The sequence below is a fragment of the Hibiscus syriacus genome, unplaced genomic scaffold (genome assembly GCF_006381635.1).
Source record: "Hibiscus syriacus cultivar Baekdansim isolate YM2019G1 unplaced genomic scaffold, ASM638163v2 tig00110962_pilon, whole genome shotgun sequence".
Taxonomy (NCBI): Eukaryota; Viridiplantae; Streptophyta; class Magnoliopsida; order Malvales; family Malvaceae; genus Hibiscus; species Hibiscus syriacus.
This window is the reverse complement of record NW_024062935.1, coordinates 541,836-558,015: the sequence shown is the minus strand read 5'-3', so window position 1 is coordinate 558,015 and position 16,180 is coordinate 541,836. Positions and strand designations below refer to the sequence as shown.

At 31.2% G+C, this 16,180-nt stretch overlaps 2 protein-coding genes and 1 pseudogene across 2 annotated transcripts; all 3 read left to right on the top strand.

Moving 5' to 3' along the window:
• Positions 1 to 890: 890 nt before the first annotated feature.
• LOC120148505 lies at positions 891 to 3,501 on the top strand (annotated as a pseudogene).
• A 2,168-nt stretch (positions 3,502 to 5,669) lies between these two features.
• LOC120148480 (chaperone protein DnaJ-like) lies at positions 5,670 to 8,129 on the top strand. Its single transcript, XM_039161590.1, has 6 exons — positions 5,670 to 6,060; positions 6,285 to 6,378; positions 6,633 to 6,700; positions 6,827 to 6,883; positions 6,976 to 7,185; positions 7,704 to 8,129. Exons 1-6 carry the CDS (start codon positions 5,956 to 5,958, stop codon positions 7,920 to 7,922), a joined length of 753 nt encoding a protein of 250 aa, XP_039017521.1. The 5' UTR covers positions 5,670 to 5,955; the 3' UTR covers positions 7,923 to 8,129.
• Positions 8,130 to 14,558: 6,429 nt separating this feature from the next.
• LOC120148479 (dormancy-associated protein homolog 4-like) lies at positions 14,559 to 15,849 on the top strand. Its single transcript, XM_039161589.1, has 3 exons — positions 14,559 to 15,090; positions 15,180 to 15,273; positions 15,379 to 15,849. Exons 1-3 carry the CDS (start codon positions 14,835 to 14,837, stop codon positions 15,404 to 15,406), a joined length of 378 nt encoding a protein of 125 aa, XP_039017520.1. The 5' UTR covers positions 14,559 to 14,834; the 3' UTR covers positions 15,407 to 15,849.
• Positions 15,850 to 16,180: the final 331 nt, after the last annotated feature.

Genomic DNA, 16,180 nt, shown 5'->3' with positions numbered 1-16,180 from the left:
TAGACATATGGGAAGAGCTATTGTTTGGCACTTCTTCTATAATTAAGCCTTTCTTCTAACTAAGAGTGACTAAAAAACGTGCTAGTACATATTAATAAAAGAGAATTGATTCGAATATTGTAAACATTAGTATATTAATAGAATAATTAAATAAACATTAATAAGAAATTACATCAAATCGATAGAAAATAAAAAAACATGGTATAAAAACAAACAGAAAACATTCTTATAGAAACAAATAAAATCATTCACAAACTTCATAAATATTAAAAAGATTAACTAAAATAAAATAACACAACTCATATATGAAAAACAAAAACATAGTAAAAATATATACACAAAATTTAGAGAAATAAAAAGAGATGATAAAAGAAAAAAACTAATTACTGATAATTAATTTAAAATTAATAAAATTATTGATTGAAAAAATAATGTAAGAGAAAAAGGGCAAATAAGTTTTTAATAGATATTACTAATTTATTATTTTAAAACAATATTCTTTCGAGATTTTAAATTCGAATAATTTCATCTATAAAAATATATATTTAAATATTTTTTTAATAAAAACTATAATATAATTGCCACATATTATTAAGAAAAGCTTAAATAAATAAATAAATACTCTTTATGTATTTTAATAGTATGTGAAGAGATATTTACATATAAAACTCCATTATATTAATATTAAAGACATGTAAGTTATTAAAATTTATTAAACACAATTTGGTTTAATAAAATGTAATTTATGAAAAATAAAATAATGGCTTTATATATATATAATTGAAATCACCTAATTCCAAAAGAAGAAAATAAAATACTGGGGCCCTGAATTCCTCTTGGATCCATAAAATGCAAAACCAACCAAATATTTTGTAGTCGGGCGAAGAAGGTAAAAGAAAATGTATAATAGTAAAAGATGTCTCTCCCTTCTTTGTTAGCGACTGTTGACGGTCACTGACGTAGCTACTGCAACAGGTTTTAGCTACTTCTATTTGGCTTAATTCAATCCAAATGATTATAGTTTTTCAATTTTTTTGGAGTTGTTGAAATTTTGAATTTTGTTTCAGAATTTAGGACGAAATGTCAAGGTTGCGCGGGATATGGCAAGCTTCCCTCAATATGCAACCAAGAAAGGTAAAAGCTTTAGATTATTACTTTGGTTAATCTGTTTATTTTTCATTTTTTTTAAAATATCGATCCCTTTCCTTTGTCACCCCAATGGTAATTGATTTGAAATTTGTTAAAAACAAATGAAGCTCTGACATGGAACGTTGAGGATTGGATCCCTCCCGCTGAAAAATACATATTCAATTTCAGTTCAAAAGAGGAGATAAAAAAAATGGCATCTTTATTCTGATGCTGAATATGGAGGTGGCTCTAAGACTGCTCTCAGAGTTATTTCTTAACATGATTTTAAAGAAAATTTTGCTAAGAATTATACTTTTCAGGGTTGTCTTCGGCTTCGTTGGAGATCAAAGACGATTCAAATAAAACAAGCGGTAATCGTCAATATAAGTGTTGTTGTTAATTTTTTGTTTATCATGCGCGCGCGCGCGTGTGTGTGTGTGTGTGAGAGAGAGAGAATTAGGGTTCATTCAAATTTCATGACATTGATACACTTTTCATCATGAAAAATTTGTGTTTCTTATTTAATTGCTTATTATGCTTAACATATTTTGTTAGGAGTTTTCTCCGGAAACCTTTCCCTGGATGTAAACGAAGGTACGAAATGGAAAATAACCAGGAGCGGCTTTTGTGGAATGCGGTCCAAGAAGGTGAACAATAATTCCATTTTCTTTCATGGAGGCTCTGCTTGGTACGAATATTGAAAGGCATGAGAAAGGAGAATTTGTTAATCTAATGGTTTAGCTACAAAATAGGATAGTTGTCATGAATCTTAATCATTTGATAAACAATTATTTCATTCTCACGTTTTTTTCATCTTTCATACCAAGAAATGCTTAATTTCTAGAGTTTCCTGATTGTAATGGTTTAGTTATTCTTATCGCATCAATTTTAAGTGATGTTAATTTTCCGTGCCATCATCGAGTCTTTAGTGCTGAGTGCTGTCCTTAGATTGATTTTCCCAGAATCAAAAAGGTATTACCGAAAGGTTACTCTCTAGTCACTGAAATAATGTGGAACCATGGATGAATCTGGAAAGACTGTTTAGCTTTATGAATGTTGCATTAAAGCTTGCTTTCAAAACTCACTCTTTCAAATATCATTTTGAAGTGATAATAGTCTTCTCCTACGTATGTGGTATGTCTCAAAAAGACATGAATTGTGGCTTACCCCTTTGGTAGTTGTCTTTAGAATGTCATTTTTGGAACTTAGGACTCTGTCTTCCCTTTCTTTAGATGCTTCATGGTGTTAATTGTCTATCTATTTCTATTATATGGAGGGGCTTTCTATTTGTCCCAAGTGAGCTCATATCACTCCAACTTTAGGTTTATTTGTAAGATTTCAAATGAGGAAATGCTGTCGAATGCCCTTCTTCAGTCTTCATAGATAAAACAGAATGTTTTTTATTTTGCCTTTTGGATAAAGCAGAAAATTTTCACTTTATGTGCAAGCACAGTAAATTACATTGATTCTTCTGCAATAATTATTTTCATTTAGTGACCCTTTTATCTTCCATTCATATATCTGTAGTTTGATGGCTTCATTGATTTGGAGGCATATGATAGCATTAAGACTTAAAGGAGACGGGAGATGTTATATATCTACGCTGAGTTGTTTACATCGTATTGAACAAAAGTAGTAAACAGATATCAAGCCTTTTACTTATGTTGCTCCTACCTTTTTGAATCTTATACACTTCTATGCAGATTTATACGGAGAATTGGGTGAATTCTCCTGGACATATGGAAGATAATTCATGGCAATCTTTTGTTTTTGTTCCCAAAGACAGCTGTCATATTCCACAATCTAGTATTCTTAGCTATCAATATTACTGGTTTGTACTCATGGGGCGTATTTCAAAATATAACTAAACTCTTGAACATGGGATTTAAGTTATTTATCTAACAGGTTCTTGATTTCCACTTGCAATCGGAAAGAGAATTCAAATGTCACATGCTCATGTTTTAGATTTCTTCTGGTCGGGAGGGTCTCAATTTGCTTGGTTGCATCCCTTGTGAAATGTTTTTATCATTTAGTGGAGGTTTTCGACTCCTGTGTCTGACACATGATTCTTTTATATAAACTTTGCAATTAAAGTTGAGCAGACGCATATCGGAAATATACCAGAACCAGAAAAGGAACAACAGGTAGTGTCTAAATGAAGTGAAAATATTGGAATATGGTGCATAATTTGAATGACCTGGCACTTGCAGATACATCTGGATCAGTATTTGGCAACATGGAGAGGGGATGTGATAGAAGCAAAGTTGGGAGATGAATCCATCTCGTATACTTGGGATGTCTGTATTAGTTAATGCAGGTGGTGGCGTGCTGGTGATTTCTGGTGATTTCAGTTTGGGAAAAGGAAGAACATAAAATGTGAGGTATTATATTAGCATATCATGCATTCCCCCCCATGACCGTTATTTAATCAATTGATATTAATTTCTATTTTTTACAAATTAATCTCGATTATTTAAACTAATAATAATGTTTTATCAACAGTGCTTCGGGGGGGGAAAAGAAATCCGTAAAGGTTCAAAATTTTATTATTATGAACTTTGTATAATTAATGAAATGGTCCCAACTTGCAATATATATCACCCTATTAATGGAATGGACTATTCTTCTTTTATTTGGAAATTTCTGGATAAAATAATATAATATTTTTTTTCTGTTCGTTATTTAAAATTGTGGGCGTTGCAGACAAAGACATAATACGGGTATGATACATTATATGCATTTTAGAATGCTATCGGAAACTAATAATAATGGGAATGACGTGGGAAAATGTATTCCAAATGTAGCATTAGCACATGCACATGCAAAATGCAAGTGGTTGAATCCCTCTCCATGATATCTCTGATACTTTGGAACACACTGGAAACTTTGACTCACTGCTATTATATACTTTCAATTAATGCAACGATACTGATATTGTAAATATTAAAATTCAGACCTTAATGTATTAGTATCCGCAATATATAGCATAAATAATTGAAGTGCATGCACCTGCGTAGATGAATATCACCAAACTAAACACAAATACCTGATCTTTATACATATAAAAAACCTATCAGATAAAACATTGAATCCATGATTAATCGTTCAGTGATCTTTTGCGGTACACAAGGGGACCAAACCATACCCTTTTGGGGGTTTCTTTCCCTTGTTCTGGAGATCTTCATTATCTATTTTTCAAAACAGAATCAATGCAAATTGCGGGAGAAAGAGATGATGATTATGATAGTGTGGTGAGGGCTTTGATTGGTTGGTTCTACAATGTTAAGAGAAAGAAAAAGGCACGTGATTTGGACAGATTCCAAACCAAATTCACGTGGCCGTTTCTAACCTGTTTCATAAATTTGGAGTTTGGACCACTACAGTACTTTCGAGACTGTTTATTTTGGACCAACCACCCGGGGTACAAGCTGCTTCAATCCCATCCAGACCATGAAAGAAATCGCGTCTAATTGAGAAGCATCATTACTTGAGTTTGTGCATTTGAAATGAGTTAGTTAATTAGACGTAATCTCATCCGATTATCTTATTTTTCCCATGGAAGCCGTTCAGCTGTAGTTAGGGTTTTGTACAGCTTGATTTCAGGGGTGTTTATTCGATCATCTTTTTAACTAGTGATCAAAAGGATGCGTATACTTTAACAATGTGACTAAATTACCTAGTTATGTATATAATACATGATTAATTAACTTATTGTTAACATGCTGAGAATGCAAAGTGAATCGCAATGCTTAGTCATTGCAATGACCTAAAACTTGATTTATTGTCCGTTTAATAATTTGATTTTAGTTTTAATAAAACAAATAATTTGATTATCTTTCTAAATAGTAATCAAACGGTTATATACCGTTTGATTAAATCAAATATGTATGTATACTAAATTATTATAGTTATATATATCAGGCATATGCATGATATATCTTTGGATTGTTCATAATAAAAAGGTGAACCTCATTTCAATCAAGTTGTGAGAGAATAATGAACACTCAAGTTAAACCACTTGCCATTTGGGTTTTAAAAAGGAACTCGATCATCCTACCTCCATAGGTGGACCCCTTCAACTAGGATCAAGTTGAACCAACTTCGAAATTTTTATTAAAATAATGTCCTGAAAGACTCCATCTAGAAAAAAGAAACTTTAGGTAAAGAAAATTACTTTCTTTATCTTCAATTTAAAATCATACAAAAAAATTTAATTAATGCATAGCATCTACAAGAAAATGAAGGCACGTGCTAATGCGGGGGCAGCGCAACTGAGCTGACGACAGACAAAAGTGAACTGGATTAAGCTCATTTTACACATTGGAAGGGGAATTACATGGTAAATTGAGCCAATTTTAATAATCGGATACGCGATTAGGCAAAATATCCCCGTCCTTCAAATCAATCATCACCGTCCATTGGCCTCCACCTTATCTATTTTCCTCACTGTATCACTATTTTATTCGTTTGCACACAAAAAAAATTTGAACAAACAGATTCATGTATATATAAATTCACAACAAGCGAAGCAGCAAACCATAAAAACTTGTATAAATAACCGGTTTCTGGAGAGCTACCGTTGTTCGCAGAGATTCACTTGCCTTCCTTTCCCTCTGTTTTTCTTTTTCTCTTTTGTCTATTACAATTTTTCCCTTTACGGAAACACATGCTGAGATTCCGTGTTGCAGTTCCCACAAAGATTATAGTCCTAAGCTAGGTTTCTGGTTTTATGTTTTTCTGTTGCTTACTATAATTTGTCGACAAGACAAGGAGTTGTGTTTTGAGTTTTGGCGTTGGGTTTGTGTTTTCGGGTTGTTTATCGAAGAAATGGCAAGTGGAGGAGCGAAGAACAATGATTTCTATGCTGTTCTGGGGTTGAATAAAGAATGCACTCAAGCAGAGCTCAGGACTGCTTATAAGAAACTTGCACTGGTTAGAGTTTTAGCATTTGATTTGAATTGTTTACTTCGTGGTGTTAATAATCCATACTTTGAACCGATACCGAGTTCAGTCTTGTTTTGGCTTTTGGCTGTAAAATAATATCCAACCCTTCCTGTGAAAATTCTGGGTTTCTTTCCGGGGAATTATACGCTTGCAATGAATTCTTTTGTTGTAAAAAGCAAAGTTTGAATTTGGTGTTTGTTTGATGGGTACAGAGATGGCACCCTGATCGTTGCTCTGCATCGGAAAATTCCAAGTTCGTGGAAGATGCCAAGAAGAAACTCCAGGCCATTCAACAAGCCTATTCTGGTGATTTTCTCTTTCTATCTACTTCATTTGTCCGGTTAAATGTGTGTGTTTTTTTAAATTATCACATTCTCGTATTAAAAAAAATTAAATAAGCAATATAAAACATAAATGACACAACAGAGGTGGTATTATTTTCCTATTGTATTCCTCATTCAATTGCAATTTGCAGTTTTATACTCGTAAAAGTTTGGGATTTCATTTGTTTTCTATTTTCTCTCTTTTTAAAGTAATTTAAGTGGGAGTTATTTCTACAGTTCTGTCTGCCGCAAACAAGAGGTTCCTGTACGACGTAGGAGTTTATGACAGTGATGATGACGAAAATGTAACTTTGCTTTGCTGTTGTCCACATCTTTTTATTTTATTTTTTATTGTCGATACATGTAATATTAATTTCAAGTAGATTTAGGTCAGGGTTAATATTTATTTTCATGGAATGGTTTGATTTCAGGGAATGGGAGACTTTTTGAACGAAATGACAGAGATGATGCTCCAGACAAAACCCAGTGTAAGTCTTGTTTCATTGTTTCTGGATTCAATATACTAGTGGAATTTGAAATAGCTTATATATCTGATACGAATGTGTGTTTTAATGTATAGGAAAACGGAGAAGAAAGCTTGGAGGAATTAAAAGAATTGTTTGAAGAGATGTTCCAAGCTGACATTGATTCATATGAGTCCACTTCTTGTACTGCTTCATCTTCGTTTGGGTCTTACTGTCAGGGTTCCAAGCAGAGTTCCTCCGATAGCAGTTCGGGGGAGACCATCCCGGAAAGCTTCGATGCACAACTTAATGGTTTCTTTCTCGGGGTAAGTCGGATCTCCTATCACTCCAATCCAACTAATATAGTGTCCCAATAACATATGTAACAATGGCCTTACAGAATATTGTGTCCTCTGTTCTGTGTTAAGAAACAGGGTTAATTGTGATTTGATTGATAGGGACTCATTAGTCATTACATAGCTTGAGTTTTCCGTTTTTGAAGTAGCTTGTTAGGTAGCACCTGGTCTAGTCTTTTTTGGTTAATGCTTTTGTTCAACTTTTGTGTCAAGGCATCATGTGTCATAAAATAGCATTGCACCATCGAAGGAGCATAACATTGGAGTAGGTTATATGAGATGCGGAGGAGAGACAGGTAAAATGTCTTTTGTCTGTTTATTTCAGTATCATGTCGTCTAAGGTATAGATAGAAACCTTAAGTATTTATTCAAACAAAAAATTCGACCGATGCATTTGAAATGCTAGTTACATTGTTTTTTTTTCAACAACATTTCAAATGTAAAATTCTCATGAAAGCCTTTTTTTCCGATTGATGTTTTCAAGATAGATAGACCAGAAGCAAGGTATCAGGCGACAGAGAAGAGCCATAGGAGGAACCGGTCGTAGTAGACGTAGGGAGGGCCGGAAGCAAAAGGTTTCGTGGGGCCATGATGTTTCTTCCAACGGCGTCGGCATTCATCTTGGTAACACCGGTTTAGTCATTAACTTGATTCAATTTCAACCTTACCATTTTGGCCCACCTGTGGCCAAGATGGTGGCAGACTGATCGTCACAGTGCCAAACAGACAACATCAATCGGATCCAAAACTGTCGGTTCGGCTGTTTTCAGTCGAGGATTGCTAAGAAACGAGGGAAACTGCTAGAGTTTGATATCAAGGCCGTCAATGGAAACTGCTAATAATTTACTTTTCTCTCTCTTTAGTTGTAATTTATTTTTATTTCAAAAATTTATAAATTCACTTATTCAACGTAATATCATGTGCTTATCCCTAATAATAAAGTCTTTCTCACAACGGTGAGGCAACACTCCCCAACATTAGGAGAGTCTATAATTTATGTAATATTTTTTTTTTATGAATTTGAACATATTTTGATTTTAAATATTACGAATATTCTATCCTATATTCCTATTATCTGAGTTCATTTCACTTAATTTTATATTAAACATCATTAACATACGGTTAGACGTAATTTAATTAGAGGCAACAATGGGCCCTAACTAGAAGCTACCTTACAAGTTGCATAAAAGGTTCCTTCACATCTTCTCTATCAGTTTCCACTTGCCATGCAACTTGGCAGCTTGCATGGTTTTTTTATTCATCATCACTATTTCTTTTATTTAAAAAAGAAAAGAAAAACTGATCTCAGGTCAAGAGCGCTGTTTGATTCCATTTGAAAAAAAAAATATGGCAAATTGGACAAGTTGTGGAATAGCCGAGGATACAACAAAAGTAGCAAGTTGAAGTTTAAAGTCTTGATGTTAACAACCTTTACTTTTCAGTTTCAATTTTTAAGGCTAACAAGTTGAGTGTTTTGAAAAGTATAATCGGTTAGGTACCAAGTTCAGATGGAATCACAAAAAGGGTAAACTACGTATTTAGTATCTAAACTATCAGTTTTAGTATGTTTTAATACCTAAACTTTCATTTTTTATTCTTCAAAATCATACTTAATGTTTATCTTTTGTTTTATTTTAATACCTCATTGTTAAAAACTTAACACGTTTAGTATCTAAACTATCAATTTGGTCCATTTTAATACCTAAACTTTCAATTTTTTAGAACTTAATGTTAAATTTTGAACAAGGGTACTAAAATGAAACAAAAACTAAACTTTGACATGATTTTGAAAAAAATGAAAGTTTAAGTACTAAAACGAACCAAAACTGATAATTTAGGTATTAAATGCGTAATTTACCCTCATAATAATTACAATTTAGGCTGTATTACTTATGAATCATCTAAGATTCATTCCCCCACCGAAATGATTCAATCTTTAATTACATCGTTGTCATCTTTATTAATACGGCAAGCAAGATGTTGCAAGTTGGGGTTCACACGTTTCCATATATTGATCTATACTATTTGTAATAAAGTAGTTTTAACCTTTCTTTCCTTTCAAAAGCATCTGTCGTGTTATAAAACAAATATATATATATATATATAACTTTTTGGGTAATAAATATTTTAATCATTCAATTATCATATTTTACATTTTATGTTTCATTTGTATAAATTACATATGTTAAATTCTGAATAAACAATAAATTTTAATTATTTATTTTGTGTAAAAAATCAATTATTAAATGTATATTAAAATATATAATATCTTGGATTGATATTTGATTGTTTTAAAATTTTACATGCATGACAAATTGAATTATAGTGATAAATTCAAGTGTTGAATTATTAAAATATTAATTATAAATTTATTTTGGAAGAATGTTAAAACTACAATAATTTTACACCGGTGTAAATAGATCGCTTCCCTAAATATTTTATACTAGGTTTATAATATTTTTTAGCTAATTAAATACTGGATTTTATCACACCAATAATGTAAATGAATAAATATATTTAATATTTAATTAATAATATTAATTAAATTTTAATCAAAATTATAAATATTTAATTAATTTACAACACCAGTTCAATCAAAATTTTAAAACAAGTATACTTCAGAGTACGTACATTAAAAAAGAAAAGAAGCCCAATAAATGATGGAGAGTAGTGAACTTGTTTGGGCAATCTGATACCAACAAAGTGGATCATTCCCGATAAACATGTGAGACATTATCGGGTCAACCCCTCAAGTTGAAGTTGAACCAGCCAGCCCAAACTTTCAGGGATATGCCTAATCCAATTGCCCAATCTTCTTATTCCCACAACAATTTAATATAATTTATTTTTATTATTTTTTGCATTGTAAAAGGGGAAGCCCCAGCCTTTTTCGAATTTGTATACTAAATTTAAAAAATTTCACCTCTTTAAAGTTAACAATATATATTTTTAATGGCAACCATTTTTGGTGCATACCCAGTGTTTCTTTTTCATATCAATTATGAAAAATATAAATTCTTAAATGCTTAGAAATCTTTAAAAGAAACATGTATAGAAAAATTAGGCATAATAACAAAATCATCACAACATTTGTACAAATGGTTGTTTGTCTCTTATCATTTTGTCGAACATTTAGCTCTTGAACAAACATGTTTAGATGAAAATTGTTAGTAATTGTCAATATTTCATACGGACGTGACAAATTCATGTGTGATACCATTTCAACAAAAAAAAATTTTTTAGAGTAAATTATAATTATAATTAATTACATATATACTTATGAAAATATATTTAAAAAAAACAGTTTAAAAATATTTTTTTATGATGTGATATCAATCTTGGATTTGCCAAATCAATAAGAAGCATTGATCGTTAGTCAATTAACGATTTTCATTTATCGAGTAGACATTTTATTCCAAAATAAAATGTTAAAGAGTTAATGTTCTAAAAGAAGATACGAAACAGTGATAAGGTTGGAGATAATTTTCATACGGGTAAAAGCTACCAAATTTACTTCAAACTTGAGTTCAACAAATAGGAATAACATTCATATCAAAGTTATACATGACACCTTGCATATTCTCAGAGTGCAAAGTGAATGGGACGCGGTTTCAAGTAACTAGGCTCTTCTAGTCTAGCGTTTACCGGTTACGCAACGCATACGGTTCTCTCAAATGCATCTTTCATGTTTTTGGTGACCGCACTGCGGTAAAGGGACTTTGGTATACTTATCTCCCATTTGATAAGTCATCGTTGATACAAGAAAACAACACGAAAGTCTTTGTGGGGGGGCCACTAACAGAGATGGATTTGATAGAAATTTATTAGAATTATAGAAATTGCATAAGTGGACCACTTCTGATGTTAATTTGACACCCAAAAACATTCCAACTTTATATTTTTTTTAACTTTCACTTTAATTCCCACTGATATGTCTGTCCTACTCATTTCCTAATTTATTATATTATTTATTTTGTTTATAACCAAAATTATTTGTTTAATATCTAATCATGCTGGTGGATGTATGGCCACACAATTGGTTGAAATTAATAAAAGTAAAAGGGAAACCTTTTAGTCCAAACAAATAGGGTCTCTTTCTTTTTACATTAATCAAGAATTAGAGGTATGCAAAGATCATCCATTGGTTCCTTGCTTGAATTTCTATTTGACAAAAGGCTGAGCATTTTGAAAATTGTTTGCAATCCTCCAAATGCAATGTACATCAATTATTTCATGCTTAAAATAAAAATAGGTGACTAAGTTATAATTAAAATTGACTTTTGATGTCTAAATAATTTTTCGTTAAAAATATATGCCTTAAGTCTTTTTCGTTACACGTTTAAATCCCTAAATCATGACCGACATTAAATTTGGCCGTTATTTGACAAATTTCGGCCATATAAAATTTCAAAAAAAATACTTAGATTTATTATTTTTATAAAAGGCAAAAGGGTAACTTTTGCATATGTAGTAGACTCAATTTATCTCTTTCGCCCCTATCGTATTTTCATATCAATTTAGCCCTCGAAGTAGCTCAATTGCATCAATCTCTACCCAACCCCTAACTTAAAATTCTAAATTTTAAATCCTAAATCATAACCCCATAACCTCAAAACTCTAAATACTAAACTCTAACTTGGGGTTTATAATTTAAGATTTTAAGTTAGGGATAGAGTATAGAATGATACAATTGAGCAACTTTGAGAGCTAAATTGATGTGAAAATACATAGGGGAAAATAATAAATTGGATCTACTACAAGGGCACCTTTATAAAAAACCTAAAACTTTTTAAATTATAAAAAATCCAAAAAAACCTAATTTCAATCCTCTCATCATCACCAACAACCTCAATCGACCAAAATCTTGATGACGATCGATCACCAAACACCCAACGGCCGAACTCTCATGATTCAAATGACGATTACAACAAAAAATGGATGATTGCAACGTCACAGTTCCTTCCATTTGTCGATGATTCAAGCTATTCTTTGTCCATCTATCGTCAGGGTTTGTTCGTCTATTGTCGGAAATGAGGACGAGAAGGAGAGATGGAGGGAGAGAAAGCAAGAGGGATAGGGGAAGGGACAACAACGAGTGGGAAGGTCATCGTGACAGGGAGGGGTTTCTAATTTTTTTTTAAAAAAAAATATCAGAAAAATACAAACGCACGCGTGTAATTTAACGATTTCTTTTAACGATAGACATCTAAAAGTATAACTTAAAAAATACTAAACACTTATTTTTCAACAAAAAATCTTTATATACTAAAAGTTAATTGTAAGTATAATTCATACACTTATTTTTATATCAATACATTGTTTTATTACATCGCATCGATAAACCAATAATGTCATTATAAACTTTTTTTCTTTAAACTGAAACGTCGACTGTTTTTTTAAAATCCGAAGACACTAAAATATTTTATTCTCCCTCGGTATAAATTAGATTTAATCATTATTGTGTCAGTTTTATATTTATCTAAAATTTAATATTTCAATGATTCGTATTAATTATCATGTTACCCATAAGCTTTTGCAGGTTCAAATGTTGTAGCTGCTGAGGCTAGTTAGATGCAATATCATTATCACGTGACCAACTAAGGGTCCTATACTCCTATATTCTCTCACTCTTGCGCAAACCAACTCTTAGACCTTAGTATATAAAAAAAATGAGTATATTTCCGTTAAAATTATAATATTAATCAAATTGATAATTTATGCATAATTTTATTTAAACTAAAATATCAAAACTTTTAAAAGTTATTTTTTATAGTTAAATTAAAAGTTTATTGATTAAACTTTAAAATATAAATATTCCATTTTATATAAAATCATACATAGTGGTGATTAGTGAACTATAGTCAACAACAACAGAGTGTTGGTGGATGGAGATTTAGTTCCAATCTTATCTAATTGACGTGTAAAGCTTAGATTTAGGAGAGTGGGAGCCACATGTTCCCACCCTCTTGGACCAATTCTCCCATTTCTTAGCTAAATGGCTCCTATTAACTTTGTTTTCTGGTTCAGCTTGTCTTCAGCCTCACTTCCCTTTCCTCCTCTCGGCTTAATTTATTTATTTTTCTTTCTTTTATCAAGTATAAAAAGTATTCTAATATTATAAATAATTTACGTAAGAGTTTTATGTGATTTTAGAATTATTCACAATTCTTTTATTTTATAATTTAAAAGTTATATGTGTTTTTTGGTTTATTTAAATTATTTTGATAAATTCTAAATCTAATCCTAATCTTATTTAGAAAGAAGGGGAAAAGGGTCTTTAGGGAAAAAATAGGAATGCTCCTAGTGATTTTAGAACTCATAATCTAAAGAAATATAAAAGAACAAAAACGAACAATTTAACCAAACATGTTGAGTCTTGGTTTATCAAAATTTAGAATTTATTAATGTTTAACAATTATATTAAATGAATTAAGACTGAAATAGTAATTAAAAGCTTATTATTATCCACATGGACGGACCTATATAGGGAGTGGACCCCTATCAAAATTTTTGGTTTTATATAATTTTAGGTCTTTATCATTTTAAATTTAAGTAAAATTAAACTTTTGCTTTCTCAAATGTTAGATTAAATACATAATAAGTTGTTATTTTAAGTGTCTTGTCATTCCCAATATTTGATCACGACTTCGTTCTTCTTATCCAAAAAAAACACTCGTTAAATGTCACTAATATTATTAGTTAGTGAAACACACATATATATATATATATATGAACATTATTTATTTTATAATGAAACATTTAATTTTTTTTAAAATAATTTATATTTTTTTAATTTATTAAATAAAAAAATTATTATTTTTGAATGAAGTTAATTTAAAAAGTAAGATTTTGAAAACTAAAAAAACAGAAAGAAAAGTTAAAGAAACTAAACTATTTTATTATTGAAAAAAGTTGAAACAAAAAATGTTGTTAAATTATATTTACATATTATACACTAATATGCATACTTATTTATGTATGTTACTAATATTTGAATTCAGATTTGTTAAAACAATTATATCTTATTTTGTATTTCACAATCATTTATTTTTAAAAGTAATCCCAATTTCTATTAAAAAATAATCCCAGTTTAGTCATGAATATTTTGATAAACTATATACTGATAAATTAGTATGCTTATAAAATTCATCACTTAATTATCAAAAGAATAACTAATTTAATTTGAGACCTAAACGATCCCAAATTTAACGATAGTTCCAAATTTGTTGGATGGCTTGAAATGAAGCCAGATTAGCCGGAGCCATGCAGCCCAAATTTAGCCATCTTTAAAACAATGAGCTTCAACGGCCTTCTCTGTCTCCACCCTTCCTCTATAAAAAAAACCCTAATCCACCATTTGTAATGAGAATAAAGAAACAAGAAACTCTTTCAACAATATCCCCACTACCTCGCCAAATCTTTCCCTTCATTCGTTTCCTCCCCTCTCTTAGTAACAGTCGTTTCTCTGCCGTATCACAAAAACAAATATATATAACAAGAAGAAGAAAAACATATATATATATATATATACACACACACATATACACGAGTATATCGTTTGTTTGTTTGATTGACGGCTTTTTAACGGGTGTTACGTTATAGAGAAGAAGAGTTTGACCATGGGAATCCTAGACAAACTTTGGGACGAAACGCTTGCCGGGCCTATGCCAGAAACCGGCCTCGGAAAACTACGAAAGTACAATTCATTTTCAGCCACAGGATCATCGTCTACTCCTGTTGATACTAGCAAGGTGATGATAACCAGGAGCATTACCATTCTTAAGAGCAACTCTGGTTTGAGAAACATATCTGTGGAGCCGGGTTCAGTTCCCGACTCTCCTTCCGGGTCTAGCAACCCTGGGACACCTTTGTCACGTATGTTCCCTTTTCATGTTGTATTGTTCTTCGTTATCACATCCTTAGATCCACCTGGAAATGCTTAATAAATGTTTTAATGGTTGCAGCTGGGACACCATCTGGGGATTTCAGGAGATTCACGAGAAGAAAATCGCCCACAGTCCAACGAGATGAACCCATAAGTCCGACTGTTTACGATTGGTTAGCTCTCGTTTTTTGTTTGTTATTTTGCTTATGAATTCAATTGAAAAATAAATAATAATTTGTTCCAAGTGTTTAACTAATCATGTTTTGTAAATTCTGTAGGATTGTGATGAGTGCTTTGGACCGTTAAGAGAGAAAATCGGCGACTTTTCTTTTGGAGGATCGACAGATGAAAGAAACTTTTTGTATATATATATATATATATAAAACTTCTGTTGAAGTTTCACTATATATCTTTATGCATATATATAATAACTAATAATTATGATGATAATAATCAAGAACAAGAGGATTGGATGATTTGAAGGAAGCCCGATCGAGAAATTATGGCCGCAATTCTAGGAGTTTCCGAAGGGAAGAGATGACAGACATAGTAACTTGTTTTGTACAATAATCTCACTTGGTTCTCTTTTGTATTTTTACTTTTTCTCATGTACATATGATTTTGTGTGTGGTTTACTTTGTCTCTGTGTTTTATCTGTACATATGAGTCTCTGTATATTTTCATCCTCCTGTAAAGAAACTCACTCGTTTGCAGTTTGCAAATATATAAATAATATACAAATTTTAGCATCTTATCTGATTTGTACCTTATTATTTTGAAGAGTTTCTTTAGTATTAATTTTAATCTTAATAAAGGTGATTAATATATTTGCCATTGTATGGCTCGACTGGATTTGGGCCCGGTAAACTGGGGTAAAGAGTAGCACTCCCACTAGCTTTAGGATTATTTGGCTATGCGTGTTATCAAAAATTCATTTTTTATAGATCAATGAGTCGGTTATACATGGAAAATGATAAGCATCTCACAACGCCCAAAATTAATACCCTCAATTATACGTTGTCTAAATAGTAAAATTTTACAAATTTAAATTCAAAATTTAAATTATGATCCTTTTATTTC

Bases quoted from the DNA above. Each gene is read 5' to 3' on its own strand.
- LOC120148480 (XM_039161590.1), top strand. From the start codon at position 5,956: ATGGCAAGTGGAGGAGCGAAGAACAATGATTTCTATGCTGTTCTGGGG. The intron at 6,379-6,632 runs GTGATTTTCTCT...TTATTTCTACAG, and splicing joins CATTCAACAAGCCTATTCTG to TTCTGTCTGCCGCAAACAAG. The intron at 6,701-6,826 runs GTAACTTTGCTT...GTTTGATTTCAG, and splicing joins ACAGTGATGATGACGAAAAT to GGAATGGGAGACTTTTTGAA.
- LOC120148479 (XM_039161589.1), top strand. From the start codon at position 14,835: ATGGGAATCCTAGACAAACTTTGGGACGAAACGCTTGCCGGGCCTATG. The intron at 15,091-15,179 runs GTATGTTCCCTT...TAATGGTTGCAG, and splicing joins CCCTGGGACACCTTTGTCAC to CTGGGACACCATCTGGGGAT. The intron at 15,274-15,378 runs GTTAGCTCTCGT...TAAATTCTGTAG, and splicing joins AGTCCGACTGTTTACGATTG to GATTGTGATGAGTGCTTTGG.